The following is a 24928-nucleotide window of genomic DNA, read 5'->3' on the forward strand; positions in this document are numbered from 1 at the left end:
TCTAATGTAGGTGCTTCATAAAAGCCTTTCTTAATTTAAAGACCAAGGATGTTACTAAATCCAAGGCTTGGAGAATTTAAAGGAGAAAGATGGACAGTTCAGTTAGGTTGATTTCTCTTATACTCTTAAAAGAAGAAGGAAAAGTGTTCTACTTGTGCCTTCATCTTCCTAGTGAGGACAGTGAGAAGAAAATAAATTATTTTATCTAATGGGTATCAGGATTCTGGAAAAAAAATGACAGTAAGAACTGTCATATGTATGGAAATACCAGTATGTGCCTTTCTCTAGAGGTCTCTAAGTCTTAATGGTATTTGGAGAAAACGTGATCCTTTGGGATGAAGTAGATAAGATAGAAATGCTTCATATTTGTATGCTGGGTTATCACTAGCCAAGTGCTTTTGCAGCTCTGTAATTCAATTCTTGCGGCGACCTTTTGAAGTTGGCAGGGCAATTGTCGTCCTCCTTATTTTACAGATGAAGTGATTGAAGTCCAAAGAGGTCAAAACCATACTTATGTTTACAACTATTAAATAGCTGACTTGAAGACAAAAGTCAAAATCCTTGACCCGCAGTCCAGTTCTCCTTCCGTTATACAATTCCATCTAATCATATAACTGGAGGAACCTAAGCCCATTTGCTGAAAGAACTGCCACGGAAGTAAATCCACTGTAAATAAGTCTAAATATGAATTTTTGTTGAGCTTCAATTTACTCGTGCTTGCACACAAACAGTATACCAAGTCAGAAGCCTACTGTGGAAGACAAGTTGAAATCAATTCAAGTGATGTTTTGCAAATATGACTCAATCTACTAGTAGATCAAAGATAATATATAACAAGCTTACTGACTGACTCCAGATTCATGCTCACTTTCAGCTCACCTGAGTGGGTAGGAGTTTCAAATCTGACACTGGCTTTTACTTACTGAACCACAGTGCTTTAGGTAATATAGGTGACAGAAAGTAGCCACCTACTTGGATTAGCTCTTTTGTCATTTCACAGAGTCGCACTGTGAATGCATTCTTCCTATATGGCGAAACCTCAGAAGACTGCAAATGAAACCAGTGATTTTAAGATGGGTAGACACTGAAACTGTCTGACATAAATCAAGGGAAAATGTCTCTGTATTAACTAGCCTGAAAAGCAATGCTGACAAAAATAAATAAGCCCCCCTAGCCACTTTTTTTTTTCAATTTGGTTGTCATTCATTTTGAAAGCTGGAGGACTCATCTCTTTGTACTGTTTAAACATCACGACAATCTCTATTTACTAAATGGGAAAAACATAATTAATTCCTAAGTGCTGCTTCTCATCTCCATGGCATTTTAACCCAGCTTCTAGAAGAATTGCCTATGCAAAAGAGGTACATTGTTTGGCAATGGTTCTGTTTATGATTCTGCAGTTCTCTCCTTTGGGAAATGGTAATGATGATTAGACTAAGTTGAAATATTACCAGTGAAAGGCAAACTAGGCAGCACAGGGAAATGATGGGGAACAGGGAGGTGAGAGGTGGTGGCATCAGCAATAAAAACTCCAATACTGGAGACATTGCTTTCATTAAAGGTATACTGGGTTGTCAGACTGGGGTCACATTTGAACATCTAACTTAATCTGATTTAGAAGCAAGTTCCTATGACACCTTGTGTTACTTATTATTAGAGTAGAAAAGGAGAAGGGTAAAGAGCCCATTCAGACACAGTTGAAGTTAAAATTCTGTCAGATAAAAATGTCGTTGTTTTAAAAATAAAAAAACATAGCAGCCTACAGCAGTTAATCAGACACAAGCAGATTTGGTTCAAGTCAGGGAGTTTGTTCTTTAGAAAACAAGGGAGTGTGGGGGAGAACAAGAAAAACCTGAAAGTTTTTAGGTGATGAGTACTTTCCTAATTATCACATATCATGTTAACAAAGACCCTGAAAAGTAGGCATTAGTATACTCACTTTACACCGGAAAGAAACGTTCCTCAAGGCCTAATCACTTGCCCAAGGTCACACATACAGTAAGCAATAAAGCTTATTGAATTTCTACTCAGTTTGGTTCCAAAGTTCATATTCTTTCCTTTATACCATGTGGCTGTTATAGTCTTAAAGTGTTTTATAGTGAGATCGGTGGTTACTTAAATGAAAAGACTTACGTTTCTTATTACAATGTATATACTATTAAGCCAGAAACTAGTTAACAACCACTGGAAGGAAATATTTTAGAAACTGCTTTCCAAATAAGGGTGCCCTGGAAAGTATATCTTTTAGTTTCCCACTCTGAACCATCATAAAGGAGACTTTATTTTCCAATATAACATTTCTCAATATAGGAATCATTATTGATCACACGTTCTGACACAATTGTGAGCGAATCATCAATAATAATAAAAACCGAGACGAATTTATTCTGGGCATTTAAAACTGCAAAGGTTTAAAAGGAAAACCTTTGAGAAAACTAGGGCTCCGTTCTTATCTGCTCTTTGAAGACAGCAAGTCCTAGGTGCCTTAAAAAATTCACTCCGGGGCGGCTCCTGCACCTTTGCCCCAAAGCAAATGAGTGAACGTTGGAGCTGCAGTTCTTGATTTTACCTGAAGATGGCATCCATCCCAAAGCTGTATGTGATTTGTAGGAGGACTCTCTTCAAATTCGCAAGCACTGTCATAAATTCCTTTCTACTGATTGGAAAATGTGTGCCATGTATGGTAAATGATTCTTCTTTAAGCAACAATACATTAACATGTTCTTCAGATGGGTGCAGGTACACCTCATCTTGGGCTGTGCTGATTCTCAAGTCATTACCCTAAAGGGAGGAAAAAAAAAGAAAGCACAAAGGGTAAAACTGAAAAGAGGGTACAAAAGTGTCAAACATATCTCTATTTGGATCCTCCACCCTCAATAGACTTTTAACTTTTTAAATTTATGTTTATTTTTTATTTATTTATGTGTTTTGGAGACAGAGTCTCTGTCTATCCCCTGGAGTGCAATGGCGTGATCTCCGCTCGCTGCCACCTGCCTCCCAGCTTCAAGCAATTCTCATGCCTCAGCCTCCCTAGTAGCTGGGATTACAGGTGCCTGCCACCAAGCCCGGCTAATTTTTTGTGTTTGTAGAAGAGGTGAGGGTTTTGCCATGTTGGCCAGTCTGGTCTCAACTCTGACATCAGGTGATCCACCTGCCTCAGCCTCCCAAAGTGCTGGGATTACAGGTGTGAGCCACCATGCCTGCCTTTAGTAGACTTTTATTTTCGGGTTGGCTTTCCCTATCATTCAGGCAATATATTTGTGGGATACATGAAGGGAAGGCAATGCAATTTCAATATTAACCTTAGCCAAATGCATTATGAAGCATATGCTTCTTGCTTCTTGGTTTGGCATGATGTTAGTTCCCCATTAACTAAAATAATAGCTACCTGACAACTCACAAACATATATGTGATTACAAACACCTCAAATTGACAAAAGTGCACAAAAGTTACATATTTCAAATATTTTATGATGGATGTGGGTTGTGTAGAACAACAGGGAAAGAAACTTAAAACTGAATTAAGCTATTACTTTAAAGGAACTTTCTACATGGGAAAAAACAAACAATAAGAAAGACTGCAGTCTAATTCTCAAAATAGGATAATGGCATCTAAGGAGTATATTGAATGACCTATGACATTTAGGTAATCCTTCTTGTCTTAGTTCATTCACATGAATGCTACGTAATTTCACTCAACACTTTGCATTTAGAGAACTCCTTTCATCTTAAAGGAATTCCAAAGTATACATCTAGTTGCCATATATATATATATATATACACACACACACAGAGAGAGAGAGAGAGACACACACACAGAGAGAGAGAGAGAAAGAGAGTAAGAGCAGACCACTTCATCCCATACTGGAAAATGTCCATTTTGAGGAAAGAATTTTTTATTTTGTCATAGATTCACATGCATGAAAGTTTCAAGACAGAAGAACAACAGAGCCTGGTGCTAAATTAACATCTACCCATTTGGAATCATGAACATGCATGCATGTGTGTGCCTCTGAATATGTATCAGTGTCGAGGGGAGGGGATACATTATTGGAAAGAATGGATATGATAAGAAAGGGTGGCAGAGAGCCTCTAAGGAAACTTCAGGCTTCGAGCATTTTGAAATTGCCTATGGCCCTTCAAATCTTGAAAGCAGTTTCTCCTGTACCTTTCTTACCTAAAACAGGATTTTGAAGTCGAGATTAAACTATCGCTAAATAAACAAGTTTCCTGTTTCATTTTATTTTATCTAATGTAATCAAAGAAGTAGACAATAAAATCTACCTGGAAGCAAGCGAAAATGAGAAAAACACAACTATGTAAATTAGCGTGTACCTAAACACTTTCATAATATTTATATTTTGGAAACATGATTCTTATGTTTGAAATTTCATTTCAAGTCTGGTCTAGAGTTCTCCTTTATCATTCAAACCCAACAAATATACTCAATCTTCTAGATATGTCTCAGAGTGAAACATAAGAGTGGCATTAAAAACTCCTAAGGTATATATTTTTAGTAGTCACGTAAGTCAATGTCAAACGAGGCAGGTAAAAAATACAGTACTGGTAACCTCAAGTAACATAAGGAAGTAACATGGGTGAACATCAATGATGCTCTCAGTACTCTACCTCTAAGATAATCATAAACTGGAGAACATGTTCTGTATCTTCTTCCTCTTCTTCCAGGTCATATGATATGGTAAATGTCAACTGTCCTCCTACTGCTGGGAGCTACAAGACAGAAGATGCATAATCATTACAGGATAGGAGATGGGCTATTAAATCATATTTTACTTATTGTTGTATAAGAATTTTATTGTTCTAGAGGGCAGTATTTGCAAGAAGCAGAAATCACTGGAGTATGGAGTGGGAACGATAGGCATTTATTTAGGAGTAACCTTTTACAAACCTTACTCATCAACTGCAAGCCTGACATAAACATAAATTTATGTATTGTTTTCCCCAGTATTGCAGGCTTGCTGAAATAGGTTAAGGTCCATGAAGCCAAACACCAGACTCTCCTGTCAACTTCTTAGTCTATAGTTTGAGCTTTACAAATCCCAAACAGAGAATGATCTTTGTCAAAATTGGGAGATTTCTACCCATCCCTGAGGGTCACTCACTTTCTGTGAGTCTGGATTCTTTCAACAAAGACATCCCTCCATTTGACAGGTACTTTACATAACCCGTACACTAAGCTGAGAAATGTTATTGGTTAAAGAAAAACAAAAGGTTAGCAGCAAGTTTTATTTTATATTAAAATTCAATCAAAACAGCCAAAGAAGGTATACTTTCCTCTGTGTAATTTAATAGGCTTAGTTTGAATAAATATTATCCTCTTTTCATTAAGTGAACTTCTTTCCTTCTAACATACATGCCAAGCACCATGTATATACACTTGAGGTTTACGTTTTTTGACATTGACAGTCACCTTGTAGAAATTAAGAAAAAAATGGGAAAGCAAGATCATTTATAGGACAGGAATCAAAATTGAAGTTGTGAGTGACAGATTCAATGCAAATACTGCAATCCTTTTTTAAAAATTCCACTCCAGTACTGTAAATAGAGACATTCATAAAACAAAGCTGATGATCTGTATTCTGCTGCTTGCTCTGTGCTGACATGCGGAGACCTGGCTTCGCAGGGTTGGCTCTCTATGGCCTGTCATGGCCGACCCTGACCAGAAAGCAATTCCGGGCTGGGAGTGCACTGGATGGAGGAGGAGGAACCCTGATTCCTCTTAGTGTTCCACAGAGAGTGGCACATAGCTCGCTATGGCTGATTAAACAGGATTTTATATTACAGCTCTGCAACGTCTTCTAAGAGCTCATTACGTGGGGCTCTATAAGGAACTTAAATTCAGAAAACTCTGATTCCCCTAATCCACTGAGAAATGGCCTTATTCTAATGTCTTTTCACATATAAAATAATAAACATCTGCCTGGACTACAGCACTTGGCATTATTGTGAGTAATGAGGGGTGAACCTATGTGGAAGATTTTAGGTGCTATTAAGATAAACATTCAAAATTTTGCATAGCATGCTTCTTTAGATCAGCTACACATTTTCTCAATAAGAGGATTCTAGAAAGGCAGGAGAAAAAAAAAGTTTTACATTGTATATATTTCAAAAAAAGGAATGAACTATTTAGAATTTTCTAAATTAATAAATATATTTGAAAATAGATTTCGGAAGAATATTGGGATATAGGCCTATAATGTTCTAAAACTTTTGAGCTTCCGAATCTATTTTGATTATTTAAAATTTGAAGTACATGCTATTTTTCTTGAATATGGCTTCTCTAAAAAGGAAAGAAAAATATCAACCTAATATATGAAATCACCATATATGCTCAAATAAAATACATTTTGAATTAAGGATAATTTTCCATTTTGTCAACAAAAAGAGTCAAATTGTGTATAATTTGAATGTCAAAACTGTTAGGACTATAGATGAAGTAGAAAAAGATCACCTATGATATCTGATTTGCTAATGTGTTTTTCATATCTATCTATAATAAAGTCACATATAATGTAAACTTGCAGCAGTCCTCAACCTTTTTGGCATCAGGGACAGGTTTCGTGGAAGACAATTTTCCCACAGACGCAGAGGAGGGGTTTTGGGATAAAACTGTTCCACGTAGGATCATCAGGCATTAGATTCTCATAAGGAGCATGCAACCTAGATCCCTTGCATGTGCAGTTCACAATGAGGCACATGCTCCTATGAGAATCTAATGCCTGATGATCGGACAGGGGTGGAGCTCAGGCAGTAATGCTCACTTGCCTGATGCTCACCTCCTGCTGTGCGGCCCAATTCTTAACAGGCTATGGACCTGTATAGCCCCAGGGGGTTGGGGATTCCTGACATAAAGTAAAATACTAAGAGAGAGAAATTAGAGGTGGAGAAAGGGGGAAAGATGAACAAATAAATATGCAGAAAAATAGCAGTGCCTTACATATGTCAGAGATAATATAAAACACGAACTAAGGAATAGAAATAATTTACCTTATTCTGCTGAGGGCTAATAAAAATAGCAACAACAGTAAAACATTGTTTTAGCTCATATTCCATAAAATGATTTTTTTTCTAAACTCTCTTGTGTGTCTCTGATACTCATGTTTGTCATTATTACAACATATTTTGAATCACCTGGAAACTGTCATGGGTGAAGCTGTTCCAGTTAAGTTGTGTGAAATACAGACCATTTAAAAAATTTTCAGGATACTGTTACTAGATGTTTTTTCCCAAGCCACGAGTACTCATTTACAATATTAGAATCAATATCTTTGTCAGTCACCCTAAAGGTATGTGTTTATGATCACATTTATATAACCAGTTAGTCAAGTACTCACTTAAGTAATTCTTTCTTTCTTCACTTTTTGAGATAGAGTCTTACTCTGCCAACAAGGCTGGAGTAGAGTGGCACAATCTCAGCTCACTGCAACCTCCTCCTCCCAGGCTTAAGTAGTTCTCGTGCCTCAACCTCCCCCATATCTGGGACTACAGGTGTGTGCCACCATGCCTGGCTAATTTTTTGTATTTTTTGTGGAGATGGGATTTTGCCATGTTGGCCAGGATGGTCTCAAAATCCTAACCCAAGCAATCTACTCACCTCCGTCTCCCAAAGTGCTGGGATTATAGGTGTGAGCTACCACGCTCAGGCACTTAACTAATTCTTAAAAGGATTGCTTAAGATATCACTCTGCAATTTAGAGGTTGTACCCCTAGGAATATTAACTTATTATTTTTAAAATTCATTTCTTTCTATTTTTTCTTCAACTCCACAATCTTCCCATAAGCTCTAAAATCAAGCTTTTCCTGGTGTTGTCTCCAGCTAATGTGTCTTCCCCAAAGAGTACATACCATTGTATAAGAGACAAGACAATACTTTCTTTTTCTGAAGGATGCTTTTATTCAGAGAAAAAGCTTCGAGAATATTCCGAGTATATATCATACTTTCCTCTTGCTTTAGATGAAGAATTCTCTACCTCTTCTCCATCTGTCCACTCCTCCATGTTCCAGGTGCCACCTTTGTTTGGTGCCTCCTTGCCCTCGCTTCTGCACTCTCTTAGAAACCCTTCAGTATCCTAACGTTTACTCTCTCCTTCAAATCCCATGTGCACAGGGTTGCCAGTGTCTATTGTCTCCTCCAGCTCTTACCTATGGTTATTTATTAGTTTCACTATCAAACTTAGAGATATGGGGCATCACATTCAGTTTCTGTCTTCCCATACATCCATGTTTTCTAATTTTTATCTTCTGTATCCTGTTGACTGCCTTTGGTACTCCATTAGAAGTGAGTCTTGAAAGGTCATTTATAAATTCTGTGTAGCAACCACTAATGGCCCTTTGGTTGAGTTTCATTCTTAATCTTTATGATTAAGAGTCAAGATTCTTATGATTCTTGACTCCCTTGTCTTTCATTACATTGAATTTTCCTGGTACTCCTTCCCCTGCCCTGGTCATACCTCTGTCTCACTTATAGACACTTTTTTTTTCTTATTCTCCACTCAGTGATTGATAGCTCTAAGACCTTTCTCACTCTTTTTTGATTATCATTTCTTACGGATTCCATTCTTATAGATTAACTACTATGTTTATATCCGGTCCACCAATCTATATCTTCTGGCCTGTCCTGTGTTTCTCTGTTAATTTTCTCTTGCCTTTATAAAAAAGTACCAGACATGAAGTGACTTAAACAACAGAAACTTATTATCTCACAGTACTAGAAGCTAGAAGTCCAAGATCAAGGTGTCAACAGAGTTGGTTTCTTTTGAGACTTCCCACCTTAGCTCATGGATGGCTGCCTTCTCTCTGTTTCTTCACAGGGACTTCCCTGTGTATCTGTGCTCTAATTGTGTCTTGCTATAAGAACACCAGCCATATTGGATCAGGGTCCACCCTAATGACATCATTTTAACTTAATTACCTCTTAAAAGATCCTATCTCTGAACAGAATCATATTCGGAGGTACTGAAGATTAACACTTCAACATATGACTTTTGAGGGAATGCAATGTAGCCCAAAACAGTATTTTACTGAATTACTTTCCAATAATGTCTTAAACACTCAACATATCCTAAGTTAATCTCATTATCTAGATCTTTCTGGGAGCTAAACTTGATCATTTTCTCAACCTCCATGATTGCGTCAAGCCAAATGCTTTATTTTTCTATTTTAAATTAGAAAACTCATAAGTGCATCAGATTTTTTAACTTTATTATTTATATCAGATTAGTCCTTCAATCTATTCTCTTGAAATATTTCTAGTCTAATTTTCCATTCCCAATGCCATATCACACCAAGTAGGTCCTCATCAAGAATCTGAATTCATCTCTCTGACTTCAGTCTTTTTTATGGGGAAAGTTTAATCAGCTATTACACATGTTGTTGCACTTCCCTAATGAAGATTCTCCAGTGGCTCCAGGATCCCTAATGTCATTCAAGTTTCTGTGTAGTTTCAATGCCTCTAGGATGTATCTACTCCCATGTTCACAAACTGTGTGTAGAGGTGCCCCAGGGTGCTGCAGTGAACTCATAAAGGCACAGTGGAATATTCTAAACATTTGAAGGAAACACAGCGATACTAAATATCTGTTGGGCACTGCAACAACTAACTCAAGGTGGTTCACAAATTGAAACCTTAGAACATGCTATATTCCATTTAAGGATGTTCTCAACATTTTCAGCCATGTTTTTGCTTACTTGTACTTTAGGCCATCTTATATCTTATTAAGAAAGGTTTTCAGGGGAGACTGTAATTAAAAGCAAGAACTGCACAAAAGTCAATGTGGAAAAGGAAATAAGGATAGCATTATCCAATCTGATACTCAAGTTTGAGAAGGCATATATTGCCCCAAAGGTACCACATCCCATCAGTAAGTAATTCTGGTTATTTATGAAAAAAATTATTATTTTCAGTCCATTTTCTTTCTAAACAATTGCTAGGTTGTTAGAACATGAATATTTATTAAGTTGTTTGGCACTAACTACTTAAGAAATAGAACGGTGGCTTATTTCTGTTGGCCAAAGAGGCACTATGAAAAAATCATGAATACACTATGAACATTCTGAACTGAGAATGTTTGGGTATGTCTGATCTAGTCTCTTTTTATATTTATCCATTCTGTTACTTAGATTTTTAAAAACAAATTTTCCTGTCAGAATTCTCATTCTTATAGCTCTCTGATCATTCAAATGCTTTTCTTTGTTTGCTTAGCTGATGTTTCACTAGTAAGAAGACTAAGGAAAAGGTTTTTAGTTATATTTTCAGTCTGATGAGGAGTCAGTGGCAACCACAGTAAATAAGGGAGCTAAAAGATTCCAAACAGGAGAACTCTGTATAAAAAAATTCATCCGTTAACATTCGTTGAAAATTTCTAACAAAATATAAGTGGTCTTGGTAAGTTATATATACTAAATATAACTGTAATTTTCCACATTTTTGGACTTTGCAGACTCATTTATTAATTTCATGAGTCTTTCATAAAATTGAGCATCTTCGAGACTTTCAAATTAGTTCATTTTGGGGAAAAAATGGTTTCTCTGATTTTACAGAGCACTGTGTGTTCAGCCAATTGAACGTTTCATTTTTTCCTGCTATTTAGGAACTAAGCTGTCATTGTTCTATTGACTAGAGAAATATGGTTTTCCACAGGTAGAAGTAAGTGCAATTTTAGTTCACTTTGAGGTAATTCTTATATTTGCTGGATGGATTAGACTATATTTACTAGAGATGAAAATTATATCTCTTTTCAATACAAAGAGAAAGTGAATTTAGTGAGAGCAGTTCATTCCATTTCATAAGGGTCTCCAAAGGCTTGGCCTCTTCCCTCTTTCTCCATATCTACTAAGGGAAATTCTCTTCAGGGAGATTCAGATATCAAATTGAGAAGGCACTGCAGGAAAAATGTACCACCATTCCTGGAGATGGTTCTGGGCTAAGCCATTCACTTTCCTGTTCTTCAGCTTCACCCCATTAAGAAAAGAACAACACAAGTAGCTGTTTCCCATGAGTACCTGTTTTAATTCTACCTTCAGGGGGAAAAAACCAGCTTGTTTGCAAGTAATATTATCGTTACTATGCAATATATAACCTAATGTCACAAATAACAATATAGTGTGCATGGTGCACATTGCATTAAAGATTTAATGAGGCAGGAAAGTTTTCCCACATGACTGAAAAAGGCTAAAAGATAATTTATAAAACTAAGCTTCATAAAAGAATTTAGCAGTAGGCTACTAGTGGTCTGGCCTCTTTTTTTTCCCTCTCAATCTCAAGAAATATGAATTGAGGAATGAAGGATGGGATAGCCTATTGAGGACTATCTGGAGAGGAAATCCTTTTCATGAAATAAGCCTGGAACATTTGGTTCTCTGATGTCAGATTATCATCACTGTTATTTCACTAAATGGGGTGTAAAACCTAATATTTGCTTTTGCTTACCAGAGCAAATATTTCAGGAGGGATACACAAAAATCAAATGAGAAAAAGGCTTTGTAATAGCAAGCAGGATAAATTAAACATATCTGTCAATTTCCATTCAGGATCACAAACAGGGCAAGCGATTCATCTTCTTAGATTCCAAAGCCCCTGAGTCTTAAACTCTGAAAAGGTATCCCTCCCATAAAAGTGTTTATTCATGCATCTATTTGTAGAGCTCTCTTTTATCACAGAAACAGTGTTTCACTTCAAGGTTTTGTTATTTCCTTCAGTGTATTTATAAATTTGAGATAAGAACAGATTTCTCTTCTTTAAAAGCTCAATAATTATTAGAATAGAACATAAACAAGAGGATTGTAGAATTAGAGAACAGGCAGAATTGACATGAGAGGTTTTAAAGTTACATCATCATCCTTAATGCATAGAAAATGGACCAGAGTTGTAGGTGTCAAACGGAGACAATATATTCTAGAAAATTTGGTTTAGAAGGGAAGAAACTGAGTTATGCAGTCCAGGGGAGACACATAAAACACCTGAAGGAAACATCCTGCCTGCCTGCATTCATTTCTCTCTTCCTCCTTTTTTTTTTCCTTCCTATTTGCTTTTCTTGCCCTCTTTTTTATCTCCTGTTACCCATCTTCTCCTTAGCTTTTTTCTTCGTCTCCTTCTCCTCTTCCTCCTTTTTCTTCTTTTCTTTTTCTTCTTGTAGTCATTAGACTGTTTTGATAGCATTTCTTTTCACAATAACTATGTCCTTTTACACGTGCAGTAATTAGAAATGGCTGGGAAAAGGCCTGAATTTGGGATTTTTTTTTTCCTTTTCAATGTGACCACTACAATCAGTTTAACCTGATAATATAATCTCTGTTGGGTGACCTAAATTGCAGAAGATAAAAGGTAGTGATGAAAACTATGAATGTGACAGGGTCAAGGATATAGTTCTGGGACAGACCACCAGAGATACTTACTGCCTCAGGTGTAACTAACACTGATTGTTTATCAGTGTCCCAGAAGCTCAGCCCTTCCACTGCCCACAGGACTACTCACTCATATTATTTCTTCCCAATTTCATATAACTCCACATTCTCATAAACTACAGCCTAGTCAATATACAATAAACAAAACCCAATTCAATGTTTCTTATTGTTAAGGCCAAGAGATATTCATTACAGTGTTTTGATTGTCAGGGGGAAAAAGAATAACTATGAAAGACATATAGAGAGGAATGAGAGGCCAACAGGAATTTCTCATACAAATTTTTGTCAAAATATTTATTCACTTGAATAGCACTAACCTATCTTGAGCATGTATTTTGTCTGCTGCATTCAAAGACCCAATTCAAGGACTTCACGTCTAAAACATCAAAAGCAATGGCAACAAAAGCCAAAGTTGACAAATGGGATCAATTAAACTAAAGAGCTTCTGCACAGCAAAAGAAACTACCATCAGAGTGAACAGGCAACCTACAGAATGGGAGAAAATCTTTGAAATCTACTCATCTGACAAAGGGCTAATATCCAGAATCTACAAAGAACTCAAACAAATACACAAGAAAAAAACAACCCCATCAAAAAGTGGGTGAAGGATATGAACAGACACTTCTCAAAAGAGACATTTCTGCAGCCAACAGACACATGAAAAAATGCTCATCATGACTCGCCATCAAAGAAATGCAAATCAAAACCACAATGAGATACTATCTCACACCAGTTAGAATGGCAATCATTAAAAAGTCAGGAAACAACAGGTGCTGGAGAGGATGTGGAGAAATAGGAACACTTTTACACTGTTGGTGGGACTGTAAACTAGTTCAACCATTGTGGAAGACAGTGTGGTGATTCCTCAAGGATCTAGAACTAGAAATACCATTTGACCCAGCCATCCCATTACTGGGTATATACCCAAAGGATTATAAATCATGCTTATAAAGACACATGCACACGTATGTTTATTGCAGCACTATTCACAATAGCAAAGACTTGGAATCAATCCAAATGTCCATCAGTGACAGACTGGATTAAAAAAATGTGGCACATATACACCATGGAATACTATGCAGCCATAAAAAAGGATGAGTTCATGTCCTTTGTACAGACATAGATGAAGCTGGAAATCATCACTCTCAGCAAACTATCGCAAGGACAAAAAACCAAAAACCGCATGTTCTCACTCATAGGTGGGAATTGAACAATGAAATCACTTGGACACAGGAAGGGGAACATCACACACTGGAGCCTGTCGTGGGGTGGGGGATGGGGGAGGGATAGCATTAGGAGATATACCTAATGTAAATGACGAGTTAATGGGTGCAGCACACCAACATGGCACATGTATACATAGGTAACAAATCTGCACGTTGTGCACATGTACCCTAGAACTTAATGGAAAAAAAAAAAAGTAAGGCCCAATTATACTTTCCATGTACTCAGTTATAATTCAAAGTAAGTAGAATTTGAAGAGTTTGATCAGGTAAGAATGCTTTTGGTTGCAATCGAAAACCAGACAGTTAGGAGTTCTCATATAACAAGAAGTCCAACAAAATGTGGTAGGCAGACAAAATTTTAAAACAAATGGATTAGCTTTTTTTCTTTTCTTATTTCACATATCTTTCCCCAACACTTAGATCCATTTGGGCACACTTGAAAATATAAATCTCCTATGAATAGATTTGCAAAACGTCACGTAGAAGAAGATAATGTGCTTAGAAAGGCAACATTCCATATAGGAAATGAGTATTTAATGTTTCCTTTAAGTTTTCTGGCTTAGAGTACTACTTGTTACTTTGTGATATATACTGATCAAATCTTGAGTTGAAATAGTACAATCTCAACAGATGTGAGTAAATGGTAGTGGCGAAATTCTCTGAATTTGTGCTATGAGGCCCAGACCCAAAAACAGGGTCTTTGCAACAGCTGTTTGTTTTCCATTTACTAACTTAAGTTTGGATGAAACATTCCATTAGCACTCTTACTATGGGCTAGATTAATTTATGTGTAAATATTCAGTGCAAAAAATACATGTTATCCATAATTAAACATTGACCTAATCAAATAAACCTTAAGTTATGGTTTTATATTAAAACAGAGATTTCTTATTGACTAGAGTTCAAAAGTTTTTCAAAGTCTCTGCCAAGAAAATGAAAAGTCACACGTTCATAATATACAACATCAATGCTGATTGTAATAACAGAAAAGGCCGCGTGCGGTGGCTCACGCCTGTAATCCCAGCACTTTGGGAGGCCTAGGCGGGCGGATCACGAGGTCAGGAGAGCGAGACCATCCTGGCTAACACGGTGAAACCCCGTCTCTACTAAAAATACAAACAATTAGCCAGGCGTGGTGGCGGGCGCCTGTAGTCCCAACTACTCTGGAGGCTGAGGCAGCAGAATGGCGTGAACCCGGGAGGCGGAGCTTGCAGTGAGCCGAGATTGCGCCACCGCACTCCAGCCTGGGCGACAGAGCGAGACTCCGTCTCAAAAAAAAAACAAAACAAAACAAAACAAACAAACAAACAAACAAACAAACAAATTTAATCCAAGTTCCTTTAAGCTAAAGACAAACAGGTTTACCATTGTCATATAAATGACAAATGAATAAAAAGAAAATGTATAATCGTTGTGGAAAATTTATGGGAATGCTGTAAAAAAGAGATATGAGCAATGCAATTTTCTTTTTAAATGAGAATTGTAGTTAACCTTTCACTTACTGCTTAAGGATTTTGTCTTTAAGGATATTCATCACGTTGGACAGTAGATGGCTATGGTATGGCCCTTTCTACTTCTGTTGCAAAGGGAGGAACAATAGAAAGCATAGAAAACAGAGTTCTCATCTTGCCTTGTAGCCAATCCTCATTGTTTACTTACACTGTCCACAACCCTGAATATGGCCTAAAGTGCTAAATATGAGTTGAATAAATTTCAGGTTACATTATTCAGACGGAGGGCATTTTGAAATAGCAGACAACTTATTTCCCACAAAAGCAGAAGCCAGAACACCAACCTTGGAATACTATTTTGATGTGATGCTAAGTATTATTGATCTGCCACTATTCCCTTTTCACTCTTCCCTCATTCGTGAACTCTGCAGGTGATTCTTTACTACAGCAGTAGAAACTGTTTGTGAATTTTAGAAGATAAGAATCCCAAAGGTGCAATAGATACTAAGTCACACTCCAGAGGAGAATCAACAGGTTAATAAAATACATTTTATGCCTCTTCTTCCAAAATAAACAGGTAAAGGGTTGTGTTAGTTGTTTGACGTGTCTATTAATATTGGAGTCATATATAAATAACATAAAAAATTAAGCTCATTTCTGGAGATTTTCCAGAGCTGGTTGTGGATTCTGATTCTGCCTTTAAGCACTACAAGGCCCTTGGGAAAGTTAATTTTGCTTTCAGAGCATCAGTGAATTTTCGCTAAAATGAGACGAATCACACCTACCTCAGAAGTTTGTTCTCAGGATGAAATGAGAAAATAAACATAAAACTCCTCACTTGGTACCTAGCACATAACATGTACTTAACAAATGTTGTCAGTCATACTGTTTTAATAAGTATAGTTTTCAAAATTAAAATACTATAAACATTTCACACTAAAAACCTAGTGGTTTATTTCATAATTCTAAATGCACTTTAAAATCCCAGGTTTTGGGGAAAGATCATAGTGATGGCCCAATTCAGATTTTATTCACGTCTTAATGTTTCCCTATGGAACTCTGCATAAGCATCTTATAGATAGTAGATCTTGCATAAGTATCTGCTGAATTTTAATCACATTCAACACCATATATCACTTCAACGTGTTACACATAGAGAAGGAATAAAAAAACTGGGATAAATTTGTACTACCCCATGAGATACCTTGCCATCATTAAAATATGTCTTTATTGGTTTCTCTGTTCTTAGCTTTATCAGTCCTAAAAATAGGCTAAAGAAGATGTGTCTATTTGAGCTTTTCAGTGATTTGAGCTTACTTATAAAAAGCTTACTGTACTGTAGACTGGTGAACCATAAATGCATTTGTTTTAAAATAAGGAAGCTTTAGCATTTGGGAAGTTTGATCTGCAGTTGAAGGAGAAAAATCAATATTTAAGTCACTTAGGTATTTACACACATAAATCAACTATATGGCATTACTTTTCTCAGCTTCGGTATATTAGAATAATAGTGTAAATTCTAGCACCTAATAATATATACTTTATAAGTTGTAAATGCATTTTCAATATGTTATGATACATAGGCAAACAACATAGTCTCTGTATTAGGAAAACAAGTAGTGTACAGATTAAAGGAAGCGGCGATCCAGCAGTAGTCATAGCTAGTCAGAGCACATCCAGAGCACTGTGATCAAGTCATGACACCACCATTTAAGAGAGTAGTTGACAAATTAGAGTTCATCCATAGAGGTGTGACCAGGATGTTGATGGTCCCAATAGCTGAACAAAAGGTTTGGAAAGGTAATGGGAGTGTTTAAAAAGAGAAGACTTAGGAAAAGCATGATGATTGTTTTCTTGGAACATCTGAAGTTCTATCAAGTATACTAGAGAAAAACCTCACTGTTCATAGTGTAGAAATAGAACCTATATAAGAATGTGTTGGAGAATGTGATGGTTAATATTGAATATCTACTTGATTGCATTGAAGGATGCAAAGTATTGATCCTGGGTGTGTCTGTGAGGGTGTTGCCAAAGGAGATTAACATTTGAGTCAGTGGGCTGGGAAAGACAGAACCACCCTCATTCTGGGTGGGCACCATCTAATTAGCTGCCAGTTTGGCTAGGATAAAGCAGGCAGAAGAACATGGAAGGTCTAGAATTGCGCAGTCTTCCAGTTTTCATCTTTCTCCTGTGCAGGATGCTTCCTGCCCTCAAATATCAGTTCCCAAGTTTTTCAGCTTTTGGATCTTTGCACTTACACCAGTAATTTGCCAGGGGCTCTCGGGCCTTCAGCCACAGACTGAAGGCTGCACTGCTGGCTTCCCTACTTCTGAGGTTCCGGGACTCGCACTGGCTTCCTTGCTCCTCAGCTTGTAGATGGCCTATTGTGGGACTTCACCTTGTGACCATGTGAGTCAACTCTGCTAACAAACTTCCCTTTATATATACATCAATCCTATTAGTTCTGTCCCTCCAGAGAACCCTGTGTAAGAATTAACTTCTAAAATCTGGAACTAGAGCTAGGTGCAGTGACACACAACTATAATTCCAGTTACTTGGGAGGCTGAGGCAGGAGGATTGCTTGAGCCCAGGGGTTTGAGACCAGGTTGGAAAACACAGCAAAACTTCATCTAACATAAATAAATAAAATAATATCTAGAGCTGTTGAAAATGGAATGTGCTGCTTTGTATGGTATCCATTTCTCTGAAGATTCATGAGTAGAGGTCCACCTGTCTGAGGTGATAGAAAAGGAATTCCTATATCTGCTGAGACGTTGGACTAGATCTGATCTAACTGGGAAACATGCAATTCCACCATGCCAGTTTATTAACAGTGGGTTATTTAAATATTAGAGTTAGTCCATTGCAATTTCTATTGTAGGGTACTAGAATAGCAATTGGCTTTATCCACCTGCTCCCTGCTCTGCAATTTTAGAGCTAAAGCTTATATAGGGTACAGCAACACATTTCATTAGGAGAAAATTCCTTGTACAGATAGTATTAGGAAGATAGTATAGCATAGTGGAAAAGAGTACAGCTCTAGAACTGGACCACCTGGGGTAAAACACTGAGCTCTGCCACCTTTTAGCTGTGTGTGACAGGAGTGAATTACTTAGTCTCTCTTTGTGTCAAGTCTCCATCAGGGAAATCAAAACAATATAACAGTAAGTACTTCATAGGGTTTTTGTGATGATTCAATTGAATATTCTAGAATAGTGTTTGACATTTTGTAAATGTAAACAAGTTAGCAGTTATCATTGTTCTTGTTATTGTTGCTATTATGTAAAACAATCTCCAAAATATTGTAACTGCCCAGAGCAAGATTCTCTGAATACTATACCATTGTAACTAATCAGTATGATCTGGATTTTTAAAATTTGAAAACAAAAACATCTGGCACGTTATTTTAGCAAGTTACAGATAATACAAAAAAAAAGGTAGATCTCAAAAAATAAGGAGACCCAACTGCTGAACCATATGTAATCAAAGCTAACATTTTCACAGAACTTTAGAATTTCAAAAGTACTCTTCATCCTCATTTAATTTCCAGAAATTGTATAATGTAGGTTTATTATTATTATTCTATTGTATAGATGGAGCTATCATGGCTCTGAAAGGTTAAATTGTTCAAGTTCACACCGTTACTTTGGTGATACTGTGATGCATCCTTGATTTATGTTTACCTTTTAAACACTTCTCCTCAAGACAAATTCTCACTCTTGGGCTCTCTCTCTCTCTCTGTCTCTCTGTCTCTCTCTCTCTCTCTCTCTCTCTCACACACACACACACACACACACACTCAGTGGTATCATGTGACTATAATGCAAAGGTATGTGTTTAAGAATGAGACCTACCCACCCTCTAATTGTAGTCTATATATTTACTGTGTGATTTTGGGAAAATTAATTCAACTCTGAATTATAAGTTGTATGATGTCTAAAAGGGTATGAAAATATCTACTTTGAAGGGTTTTAAAAAGAAATTCCTAAGAGGAACACAGAACCCATTCTTCATGTTCTATAGTACCAGGCAGAAAGAATTTATTTAAACATTATCTCTTTTCCTCTCCTAATTATTCTTGGGATTCGGTAAGTTCAAAATAGAATTTTGAATTAGATTGTAAAGCTTGTGTGGAAAAAAGTATAATTGTCTCTCTCTCTCTTTTTTTTTTTTTGAGATGGAGTCTCGTTCTGTTGCCCAGGTTGGAGTGCAATGGCACTATCTTGGCTCACTGCAACCTCTGTCTCCCAGGTTCAAGCAATTAATTGATTCTCATGCCTCAGACTCCCAAGTAGCTGGAATTACAGGTGTGCACCACCATGCCTGGCTTTTTTTTTTTTTTTTTTTTTAATGTATTTTTAGTAAACACAGGGTTTTACCATGTTGGCCAGCCTGGTCTCGAACTCATGGCCTCAGGGATTTGCTTGCCTCAGCCTCCTAAGTGCTGGGATTACAGGCATGAGCCACCACCCCAAGCCCAAAATGTCATTTTTCACCCATTGGATTGCCAAAGACCCAAAAGTTTGATAATATACTCTATTAGAGAGGGGTTTAGGGAAACAAGTACTCTCATGCACTGGTGGTAGCATGCCTAAAACATATGGGTTCAATTTGGCAATATCTGTTAAAATTATAAAAGGATATATATACTTTGACATAGCAGTTTCATCTTCAGAGATTTATCCCATAGTTATAAGGGTGCATGTGAGAAATAGCTGTGCACATGGCTATTCATTGAAAAATGCTTGTAATCCCAGCACTTTGGGAGGCTGAAAAGGGTGAATCATGAGTTCAGGAGTTCAAGACCAGCCTGGCCAAGATGGCGAAACCCTGTCTCTACTAAAAATACAAAGATTAGCAGGGCTGGTGGCGGGCGCCTGTAATCCCAGCTACTCGGGAGGCTGAGGCAGAGAATCACTTGAACCCGGGAGGTGGAGGTTGCAGTGAGCCGAGATCGCACCACTGCACTCCAGCCTGGGTGACAGAGCGAGACACCATCTCAAACAACAACAACAACAACAGAAAAACAATGTTGAACAATGTTTGTAGTAAAAAATATTGAAAATATCCTTATGTCCATCAATAGGGGTTGCAATTAAACATGTTAAAAATGACGATGGAAATGACAGCTAACACTGACATTATGCTTTGTAAGTGCTAAGCACTCTACAATGTGGCTTTGGATACATGCATTCATTAAATTCTCAAAACAACACACACAACCTTATGTGGTAAGAATCTTATAACTGTTACATTGATTTTAAAGATGAGGGAATTGAAGCATTGAGTACTTACATAACTTGTTCAAGGTTACAAAGATGACAGGTGGTAAAAGCAGGATTTGAACCTTCACAGTCTAGTACTAGAGTCAATGTTTAACCTCTATAACCTCTATGCTGATTGCTGAACACATTTGAGTGCATTCATTCAATGAAATACACAATCATAGATACATATGATATATTACATATACTTACACATATAATGAAGAAACTATCCAATATGGAATTAACTTCAAATTATATTACACAAAAATTATACTGCGCTCTTATAATGTGTATAGCACATTTCCACCTATATAAAATGATGAAAAAGAAATATATATATATACTTATATGTGTGTGTATATGAATGTGCATGTACATACATACATATGAGTGTATATTAATCTATTAAAACATGGAAGGATAGAAATAGAGAAAATAAGAGTTAAGTCCAAAATGCATGCTACTTACTATTTCAGTGTTATTTATTCTTAAATTAATTTTGTCAGATAAAATGACTCATAAAAATACCAGCATTACTACCTGGAATATCTGCCTGCGGTGAAATATTTGTGACTTTGGCACCTGCAAAATGAAACTTATAACCAAGCAAGAAGTGTGTTTTATAAAGGGTGCTCTTAAAATGTATTCAGATGTTCAGAGGTTTTTATAGAAGGGTGACATTGAAGAAAATAAGGGAAGGGAGTTCTCAGTGTTAGCCAGCACTGCTGAAACCAGATGTTTCATTTTAAAAATACTTGTTTCTTAAGAGCAAAATGAAAACCAAAATACAGAATATGGAAGGGAAAAAAGCTGAGATTATGTCTCAGTTGAGTATCTCACAGAAATATAACTTTGGACAAATTATTTTCCTCAGTGAACATTAAAAGTGTCATCTGTACTGTGCAAATTTCAATAATTTTCTTGCTCATTTTATGGTGTTATAGTATTTTGAGATTCATATGAAGTAAAGTTTAACACATTTTGGAGGCTATACATATGTACAGTTTTATAATCGACACTTTTAATTCTAAAATTCCCTGACTTAAATGATAATAAAAATCAGATCATACAATTTCAATGAAGTGTTCAAGATTTCTTGTTTAATAGGGAAGTCCTCTAACATGCGAACTTACTGCTTTCAAGTAAGTACATTACACAGTATTTTAGATTTGTCTTCACTTTATTTCTTTTTATCTTGAGTAGATAAATCATTAGAATAAATAGTCTTGGTAGAGACTACACATTTCATCACACATATAAGTAGGTCAGACTTTGGCCTTTTTAACTCAAAAGAAGAAGGAGGAGAAGAAAGAAGAAAAAGAAAACAATGGCCAAAGTTTCCAAATAAAGGTGAGCATTTTTTACAAGAAATATGAGAAAGTTGTTGATGTTTCTACTAAGTTCCCCAATTCCCATAAACTATAGGCACCCTTTTAGAACAAAGGAGTACAAACTGTTCTTTACTATTTTCTAAGAAAACAGAGTTCCTGCCATACAAAGGCAGACAGACCCTCAGGACATTCCAAAGTTCCTGCTAAGAGTTCAAAGTGGGCCATGAAAGCCGTCCTATCAATCACAACATAAAACACACACTTTCTCACACTCTCACAGGGGTGCAAATATTTATGCAGCTTTGGACACTTATTTTCTTCATATGCTTTCACATCAGAGGAGCAATTGTATACTTCTTGCAGGGGACAACCTTTATGTATTTTGTGAACTTTAACATATTGCGTTGGATTTTGTAGTATTTATTTTATATAGTATTTTTTGAAGAACTTAAAATTTCTGTTGTTTCTCTCTTTTTGCTCAATCTTAACTGAACATCCCTCCCACACAGACCAGCTGTTTCTGTATTTAAAACAAGGCAAGTAATTTAGCATCATAAATACCAAATTGCATCTTAAGGTCATAGTCAAAAGCTTTTATGTATCATTAATTTTCAGGCTCCTCATCAATTTTTCTCTTTGAGCTACCATTTAGATCTTGGTATGTGAAAATACACGGGACTTGTGTTATCAGTTAAAACAGAATGCTATCTCTGGCTACTAACGACTATTATAAACCATTTCCAATTAAATGTATAATGTCCCGTGTACTTGCGTGGAAATGGCAACAGCAAAGGTTTTCCTAATCCAAAACTCCATAAGCTCTCTGGTTCATTTAACAAAAATGTCGCCTCCCACAGAGGAAGAAGGAAAACACCTCCTTCCGTTAACCCATACCCTAACTGCTGAGACAGAAAAATACTGAGCTTTAACTGTCTCCTAAACTTAGGCCACTTGTCATTCTTTGAAGTAATCATTTTATATTTTAAAATATCAGAAATTTCTTTGAAATTCACTAAAAGTGAATTATAAAGAAAACCTATATGTATGACCATCTGATCTTTGGTAGACATGTATTCAATGATGAATAAGCAGTAGCTTGATAAACGAATGACTTTTTATCACTTCAAAATCTACAACTTAAATTCTGAAAGTAATCATGTATTAAAAAGCTACCTGAAAATCTTATTGATTACATTTATTTCCTCAGCTGTCAAAGCATTTTATATATTTTAAAACCCCAAACCACTTACTTTATTTTATCATTAAGAAAAAAATGGTCCTAGGAAAGATATACAATATGCTCAAAGTCAAATTGCAAATAATGGCAGAGGGTGTTGGTCTTGGCTTTCAGTTCTGTGTCTCCACATGTGTTCATAAACACTATTTGCTTGGGACAACATATTTTCTGTTACATTTTATTTCGTTATCGTGGTTTTAAAATATGGTCCCAAATTCCTTGATGATCTTTCCAGTGAGTGTCACTGAAGTCTTTGCCCTGTGTCTTGAATCTGAATGGGTTTGTGATTGCTTTGACCAATGGAACACTGTGGAAGTAGTCTGTAGCTTCTGAGGTAAGATTATAAAAGACTGCTGAGCTTTTGCCTTGTGTTCTGATTACCTATTCTTTTGGAACCCTAAAGGAAGCTGCCTCAGGCCACCATGTTTTGAGGAAGCCCAAGCTACATATCTAGGTCATGCGTGGGATGCCTGGTTATCTATCTAGCTGAGCTCAGCCTTTGAGTTTTTGTAGCCCAGGCACCAGATATATCAGTGAAGAAGCCTCCAGCCATTCAATTCACCCCTACCATTTAAGTTTGCCTGGCTGAGACCTCAGATATTATGGAGTAAAGACAAGCCATCTCTACAATGCATTGTCCAAATTCTTTACCTGCAAAATCTGTGAACATATTAAAATAGCTGTTTTACACTGCTAATTCTGATGTTGTTTGTTAATCAGGTTGGCAATAGGTAACGGGTACATTTTTAGGTCTGATGTAGTGTACTTGGCTAGTTTAATAAATTCATCCACCACGGGTCAAAAGTTAGGCTGTTCTACAGCTTTATTTCTTAATCTTTCTTTGGGGCCTATAATTATTCCATCTATTCATATACTATTTTTGTGATCCCAGAATAGATTGACGTCGCCTTTACTTTTTTAGTCAAATTTCTTTAAAAAATTTCCCTGTATAATTGTGTAATTTTTTAATTTAAAATAATTAAGAATCAAATAATTAAGACAAAAACAAGGAATTTCACTCTCTCTAAAAAAGTGATAAAATCTAGCAATATACTTTAAATTAATTAATAAAAGTTCAAAAAGAAAGAGAAAATAACATCCAGGCAAAATATTCTTCAGGCAAGGTAAGTTGCATAATAAATTTTCAGCAAATTAATGTGATAATAGACATTTTTAGAGTTACATTATATTTAGCTAATGAGAACTGAAGAAATGTTAATGTGTATAATAATCATTAGGCAAGCACATATATCATATTATTAAATTTTCTAATATCTTACTTTACATATCTGACATTCAAGAAAATTTGATCATCTTTCTGGACAAAATAAAATTCCATTATAATTTTAGTGATTATTAGGTAATTCAATAGGCATATTTTTATATATGGCTTGGTGTTAAGCTTGGTCCTATCCAAAGCATGTATAAATCTAAGAATACAGCAAAGAGAATGAATACATTTCTATTTTGGTACAATTCATGAAAATATAAATCTCTATTTTATATCATGGTAGAAAGATAGAAAAGCCCGGTAGCTCTATCAACAAATGGAAAATGTTGGGGTGAAGCAAAGTTTGGTCTTTTGAAGAGGTGCTGACCATGCAGAATAAGTGAAGGGAAACACAGGAGCACCAGGGTCTTTGAATCTTCTTGTTAGAATTCATTCACTTCTCACTAAGACTTGGTAAAAGCAAAACTGGATATTTTGGTAGCATAGTAATTGGTAAGAGCCTATTCTTTTTGTCCACAAACTCTATGTACTGAAATACCTAAGGTTTATGGTGTATTTTGTTCCAGTTCAGTCGGTTCTAAGTCCCTTGGCCCCTGGAAGTTTCCTGCTTGTCTTTCACATGAGCATTCAATAAGGAATGTACAATTTGCTCAGATAGGCAGACTAAGTTCTTGTACGGGTTTGAATTATGAAATTATCTTCTTAACATTTCAGAAATATGTGTAAGATTTTACTCCTAGTTTTAAAAATCATACATTTATA

General features: G+C 36.3%; 1 protein-coding gene across 7 annotated transcripts in view; it reads right to left on the reverse strand.

The window, feature by feature from the left end:
* Positions 1 to 24928, reverse strand: part of LAMA2 (laminin subunit alpha 2) — a 618419-nt gene that overhangs the window by 261524 nt on the left and 331967 nt on the right. For all 7 annotated transcript variants that reach the window (XM_021936880.2, XM_021936881.2, XM_021936883.2 and 4 more), the window contains exons 13-14: positions 4630 to 4731; positions 2570 to 2781 (exon numbers count right to left, since the gene is read on the reverse strand). In XM_021936880.2, coding sequence (XP_021792572.2) covers positions 2570 to 2781; positions 4630 to 4731 — 314 coding nt within the window. The remainder of the gene's footprint in view (positions 1 to 2569; positions 2782 to 4629; positions 4732 to 24928) is intronic.

This window comes from Papio anubis, chromosome 6 (assembly GCF_008728515.1).
Source record: "Papio anubis isolate 15944 chromosome 6, Panubis1.0, whole genome shotgun sequence".
NCBI classification, from domain to species: domain Eukaryota; kingdom Metazoa; phylum Chordata; class Mammalia; order Primates; family Cercopithecidae; genus Papio; species Papio anubis.